This window comes from Vicia villosa, linkage group LG4 (genome assembly GCF_029867415.1).
Source record: "Vicia villosa cultivar HV-30 ecotype Madison, WI linkage group LG4, Vvil1.0, whole genome shotgun sequence".
Lineage (NCBI taxonomy): Eukaryota > Viridiplantae > Streptophyta > Magnoliopsida > Fabales > Fabaceae > Vicia > Vicia villosa.
Genome location: NC_081183.1, coordinates 75,025,567 through 75,033,122, shown reverse-complemented (window position 1 = coordinate 75,033,122; position 7,556 = coordinate 75,025,567). Strand labels below are relative to the sequence as shown.

The following is a 7,556-nucleotide window of genomic DNA, read 5'->3' as shown; positions in this document are numbered from 1 at the left end:
AGTATAAACTAAATAAAACAAAAACAGTGGATTATAATAAATGCTACAGTTATGAATTTCATTAAAACAAAATTTAACCATCATTATTTGATTCTCTCATATTAGAAATCAAGCATGTGATTTATTTTATAGTTACCATTTTTCAACTTTTCCACACTAACTCCAAATTAATTTGTTTATTTGTTTTATTACTAAATAAATTTTGTTAAAACGGTGAGTATTATTTCAACAAAAAAATTTTAATTAATAAATTGATGATTCACTCATTTATTACATTAATATAACATTGTAATTAAAACGGTGAGTATTATGCAGGCTCCCATCAAGGAGAGATACTCTTGGATTTTCAAAGAACTACTCCAATCAAGACAGTTATACCAAGAGATGGATATTCCTCTGGCTGGTAATAAATTGCAGCTGAAGAGCCTATATTTCAAACTTCTAGCCACGGATGTGAAACCAACGTGGAAGCATATGATGTTTGGTAACTTTGCTCGACCTCGTTCTATTTTCATTTTTTGGTTAGCTTGTAATGGTAGATTGGCAACAAAAGAGAGGATGAAGAGATTCGGTTTGCTCCCCGAGGATAAATGTTTGTTCTGTCCGCAACAGGAAACTATAAGTCACCTTTTCTTTTGTTGTAACCGGCTTAGAAGTATCTGGGAAAAAGTTCTGCACTGGGCTAATATTGCCCACACACCAATGGATTGGGATAGAGAACTTGCTTGGGCTACTAGAAACTGCAAGGGCAAGAGCTGGAGAGCTACACTTTTGAAAAGTGCCATTACCGAAACTGTGTATGCAGTGTGGAAAGCGAGGAATGAGATGGTTTTTGGTCGGAGAAATCACATAGATGCCATTGATAAAGATATTATAGACACTCTTGTATATAGACTATGGAATGCTAAGAAATATAGGGACCAATTAGTTATGCTTATGCTGTAGGTATAGGCACATAGTTTGTTTTTGTTTTCGGGCTTGTGCTTGGGCTGGATCGTGAGCGATCGCCGTGTATAGAGTGTTTTTTGAATTAATCAAATTTATTGATTCGAAAAAAAAAAAAACATTGTAATTAATAAATGAGCAGTGCTATATGTCACGAAACTTATACGCCGCGAATTTCACGAATGGTTTATTTGTCATGCCACTTGATCATACATATGCAGTGGAGCCTATGTTTATGACCTATCCACACTACACATCATCTGTATGGAGTATGAATAACCACTTTTAAATTAATTTAATACTAGTATTTCATAAGATTACATCAATGACATCATCATTGCATTATCAATACTACTTTATGCATTACTCTTGGACCTAATTCATCATGGCCTGAAGCATAATACATTAATTTTTTTTCATAATTTAAATAATTTGAATTATTCATTAGCCAAAAGTATGACATATGTATAAAATAATTTATGTTGGTATCATCCCATAAAGAGAAACACAGTAACCAATCACATAGCCATTGGCAATTCAGTCGTGATAAAATCACGAATATTTATTCGCGACATTTAGCAATTTTCTTAATAAATTGATTAATTACTCTTTTTATTAATTGGTGATAAATTTATAACATAAACCTTTTAATTACTTTTGTCTCTTCGCATTCCTCCACACCTTTATAAACAACCTTAATCCCGAATTCGTTATTTATTCACTTCTATACCCATTTCACTTATTTACTATTTTTTAGAATTTTTCACTATGTCTATTATTGATAACAACTTCAATCCGAAGTTCTTCTTTCATTGCTATGTTTTATAGATTTGTGTATTTTAATGAGTTGTGCAAATTATTTCAAAAATAATTTGTAGATTAGTTTATCTTATTATTAAATCTCATACTAAATTATTTTATTTTCATGTTAAATATTGTATGTTTTTGCAGGTTTAAGGTAGATAGGATAGGGTATAACAAGAAGCAACAATGAAAATTATATTTTCTGAAATAAGTAAATGCAAGAGATCGGAGGTAAATTTGGGTAGAGTGTAATTATTTTCGTCGGAAATATTTGGCTAAGCTCCTTAAGTATCTCAAAAACAAATAATTAAATTGTAACTTAAATATAATTTCTCACATACATAGAGAGAATGAAAACCATAGATATTACTCCATGACCAGGGCCGGTCCTTTGAATTTTGGTGCCCTGGGCGAATTAAAAGAGTGGTGTCCTAAAAATTGTTTTTAACAATAAATACATAAGGATAAAAAGAAATAATTGGATAAAAACACATTTTCATTTGACATTGTGCAAAAATGAATACAAGTATGGATCTTTGAATCAATGTTTATACTACATCAAAACATAAATCACTATAAAGAGACTTATTCTTCTTCTTCTTGATCCGATCTTTTTTTCTATAAAAAAGTTTATCAAACCTTTAAAATTATTTAAATATCGTCCTCTTAGTATTTTTTATTGCAAAATCATTAATAATTTGCTCATACTCAAGGTTTTTCAAAAAATTATTTTCAATTGAAATCAACGCAAGACTATTTAATCTATCTTGTGACATAGTAAATCTCAAATAAGATTTTAATAATTTTAATTCAGAAAAACTTCTTTCAGCAGATGCAACACTGACAGGAATAGTCAATATTATTCTATAAGTTATGCGTGCATTAGGAAAACAATTAAAAGTATTTAAGGAACTCAATAACATATAGCTTGATTTTGATTCAATTGTTAAAACTTTTCTAATAACTTTAAATTCTTCAAACAAAATTCCACCATCAAGATCAAGAGAATCGTCATGTTTTAAACAAGTTTCACGATTTACAACATGCTTTCAAGTCCCTACCAGATAATGATCTAAGCCTTTCAATACTAAACAAGAATTCAAAAATATTTTCATATGTGCTATACTGCTCAAATCTTCTATCAAGTGAATCAATTGTTTTATCTACAATATATAAGAAATAGTTATTTCGGAAAGACTCTTCAGCAAACTCAAGATTCAGTTGCGTGAGTTGAGACGAATTTTCCTCACAGTGTTTTTTTTAGGGGATTTTCATCATAATATTAATTGATTTTATTTTAGGGGAATTAATTGATTTTATTCTACTTTATATTTTATTTATGGGAAATTACATTCTTTTATTAATTTCGACATTGTAGTGCCCCTATAATTTTGTTATTCAGTATTTTTCAAATATAAAATTCTAGCAAGTATTTTTATACTAGGGGTAAAAAAAAAATTTGGTGCCCCTAAAATTATGGGGCCCTGGGCTCCCGCCCCACGAGCCCGTGCTCAGGGCCACCCCTGTCCATGACCTCTAAGATTTTTTATTCTCCTAATTTCCTTTCATCTCTAACACTTGATTTCCTACCTGCGAGGATGTAGAGTATGTCCAAACATTCTCATCATTTATTTGTAGTTCATTATTATTTTTTGTAAGAGCTTTGTTCTATCCATAAAACTTTAGATACAAGGTGTTTATTTTTGCATTTTATCAACTTAATATTTATTTATTATTATTAGTATTAGATTAGTAGTTTTATGACTATTGTGTTTGGAAATATTTTTATTTAATAATTTCATCTTCATATTATGTAAGGATTTTCTCCTTAATATTGACACTTAAATAATAAGTCTACTCAATATTTGTTAATTATTGTTTATGAGAATCAAATGACTTGATAATCTCCACCTCCTCAATGTTAAAAAACTGAACACAAGAAAACTTTATCGTGTATATAATATGTTTATTTTTAACACTTTGAAAACTCTATTGTAACTAATTAATATGCAAGAGATCGTATGTACGAACTTTACAATCTTTCATATCTATAAGGATATAAAACTGATTAAGATATTAAGATATTGAAGTTATTTTCTTTATATTTGTCATATTTATTTTATTTGACTATTTACTTAGTCTAATATAAATTTTAGTTTTTTAAATTTGATTGTAGTAGTTATTTTATTGCAATGATATATGTCACTGTTTTTTACCAAAAATAAATAAAATATATCATTGTAGTTCCTTTAAATTTGAAGTATAATATATTGAATATGACCTAAATTCTTTTGTCCAATGAATTATATCATATTAACAACTTTGATAATATATTATAATGCTGCTCTAAAATTAGACCTACAAAAATATCCATCTCATTTCACTAATAACTCGAATTTGTTTTCTCGGTATCTTATACAATATATTATAGGTAAAATCACATCAATAAAATATTTAATTAAAAGTATTATATCCAACCTTTTTAATCAATAATTAAAAATATTTATTTCCATTAAAGAGGAAATTCTAAATATTATATGCAAAAGATAAAATAAATAAAAAATATAGAAGAACATGCTTTAAGATTCTTAAAATTATAAACATGGTAGTTTTAATAAATTATAATTTTAAAAAGTTTAAGATAAAAAACATTTAAAAGTCTTTCCGCGCAACGCGCGGGTCAACATCTAGTATATATAAATGGAAGGTTGTCATGATGACAACCCTAGCCATGTGTGATCATGATAGTCATTCCATAGCCATGTGTCATCATAATAGTCTTTCTTAACAAAAATCCTAATGTGTCATTTACTAAATTCACCCTATATTAAAAATAAATAATAATAATAATAATTATAATGATAATAATAATATATTCAACTTTAATTAAGACATTTAAAATTTAAAAAATCATAAAAATAATTTGAACTTTTTTAACAAATTAATAAAATAAAAACTCAAAAATAAAAATCTTTTACGATTTATATTTTAAAAAATATGGATATTATGTAAACTTTTTGTTTTTAATAAATAGTTAAGACATTTTTTTTCATATTATATAATAAAAATAGAAACAGTAATATAATATTGAGCCACCGGCATAAAAAATATAAAAAAAGTGATACTAATTTAAATATAATAAATGAAAAATAATAATAATAATATAATATTCAGCTATTATTACTAATAATAATATAAGTAATATATAATAATTAATATATTATTCCATTAATAGTAATCAATAATAATAATAATATAATATTTAGCTTTCACTATTTTAAGTAATAATAATATAATATTCAACTACTAATAATTTAATATAATCATAATATAATATTCATCTACAATTATTATTATAAATAATAATATAATATTCAATTACCATTATTAAAAATTTCAAACAAAAATTATTACGGAAAAAATTGGTGAGAACAATAATATCTAATAATAGTAGTATAATATTCAATTACCCCTAATATAATCCCTAATATAATCATAATCATTATAAAAGTAAAAACAATAATAGAATATTGAGTCACTGCTATAAAATAAAATTTTTTGAATATAATAGATTCAGAATAATACTAATAATAGTATAAATAATATATAATAATATAATATTCAACTATTAATTATTAAAGAAAACAATAATAATATAATATCTATTCATCTCTGTAATAAATAATAATAATAATAATAATAATAATAATAATTAGTATTATAATAATAATTAGTATTATAATAATAATTATTATATAATATTCAATTACAACTATTAAAAATCTCCAAATCAAAATTATTATTAAAAATAATTAATAGTTATAATTATAATTATAATGAAAACAAATAATATTAATATAATATTGAACCAACATTATAAAAAATAAATAAATAATAATATTTAAATTTGAATTATACTAAGTCATCTATCTATATCTATATCTATCTATATAAATATATATAAATATATAAAAAGTAAAGTACCTGATAATTACATGATAAACCCTCTAATTAAAAGCTAAAACTAACCTAATTATAAGGGTAAAATTGACTAATTAAACATTGCTTGCTTTATATTGATTTGGTATTTAATACCGCTGATGTGGCATGTCCAGAATATTTGTTGCATTTTATTTTTTTTAATTGTATAGTAATTAACTTAACCTAATCACTGTCTGTATCTATTTTTAATATAATTAATTAATTAATTAATAATTAATTAATTAATTATCCTAACTAAACCAATTTATTAATTATGTATGACATTAAATAATTTCATCAAACGCTATTCTACTTCCAACGTGAACCCTATTCTACTTCCAACTTAAGGGAATAAAGCATTGGAAAAATAAAGAGACCTTGGCCATTCCTATTCTATTCATTCAAATCCTATTATTCCATTTATTTAAGCAAATGGTTGGAGTCATGTGTGGTATTCTTCTCTTTTCCTTCGCTCCATCTTGCACCATCCTCTTTGAAAATACTTTCCTATGTTCTCTCTACCACCATCATCATCTGCAAAATCAGTTCCTTCCTTCTGCAGACCATCATCAATATTTGTTTGTCTTCCTTTTCTTTATTTTTTGGTTCATGCAAATGTTTTACAATCCATTCAGATTTTCAATTAAAAAAAAAAGTTAACATTTTGTGAAATTATTCTCAATTCTAAAATTGTTCTCAGATCAGGATTCACTTCCATTTTTAATAATATTATTGTTTATTTTGTCAAAAAAAAATAATATTATTGTTTATGTTATAAACCCATCTCCGAAGTTATTTTTAAATGAAATTGAAAACTCTAAAATTATTTCCAATTTTAAAATCGTTTCAAGTTTTGATTTTTCATTTATGCATGAGTTAGATTTAGTTTATCATGGATTTTTGAGATTTGATTTTTTTCATGTGTATTTTTTATTCTGTTAAATTAATAATTATTAGAAGGAACTCTATTTATTTGTATTCTTATATCTTATATTTTTTGTTTAGTATTATGGAAAAAGAATGTTGTTCAAAAAAATATACATGGTAATGGAGGATCTTATGAATCCTAATAAAGACCAAAGTTTTGGGTGATTCTATTATAATTATCCAATTTAATCTATTATTTTTTTCTTTTCTGTTTAGTAATTTCCTAAGTTATATTGTGTTTGTGATATTTGACAATATTCAGTTTTAGGTCTTTACGGTCAGTGTGTAAGTAAGTATATATGATTTCAACCACTAATGTGTGCATCATTAGAGCTTCAAGAGAGTAACACGAATAATTGTATGTTTACAATTTTGATACTTTAATTTTAATTAATATATTATACATTATATATATTCTTATTTTTTAAGCTATTATTGTTTGGATGTGGAGAAAATGATCCTGAAACCAACAGTTTAATGACTTCAGCTAAGGATGTTGCAGTTGTTGCCAAGGGTGAAGATGTCGATTGGGAAGCAGTTGGCTGTAGAAAGTTCTTGCATGACATTTTTGGTTGTTTTTGTAATGTATTGGGGATCTTTGCTCACTAATTTATTTTTGATTTTCAATTGTATTGGTGATTATTATAAATACCTGCAACATGTATGATGACAGTTAGATTGTGTTATTTATATGGTTTCATGTATATTATTATAGCAGCAATTCCTAATTTTATGATTATACATGAAATTATTATATATAATCTGATTATATGATACATAGTATTGTGTTATTTTTATGATTTCAAATCCAAAGGTATATCATCATCATAGAATATTAATTTAGGTTTGTTATGTAAAAAAAAAACAACTACATTGTATTGACATATCTAATCCATATC

General features: G+C 25.2%; 1 protein-coding gene across 1 annotated transcript; it reads left to right on the top strand.

Annotated features, from left to right (window-relative positions):
• Nucleotides 1-384: 384 nt before the first annotated feature.
• Nucleotides 385-945, top strand: LOC131597381 (uncharacterized). Its single transcript, XM_058870083.1, has one exon. It carries the CDS (start codon nucleotides 385-387, stop codon nucleotides 943-945), a length of 561 nt encoding a protein of 186 aa, XP_058726066.1.
• The last annotated feature ends 6,611 nt before the right edge of the window (nucleotides 946-7,556 follow it).

What these genes read in the sequence shown, in the direction of transcription:
- LOC131597381 (XM_058870083.1), top strand. Translation starts at nt 385, where the DNA reads ATGGATATTCCTCTGGCTGGTAATAAATTGCAGCTGAAGAGCCTATAT.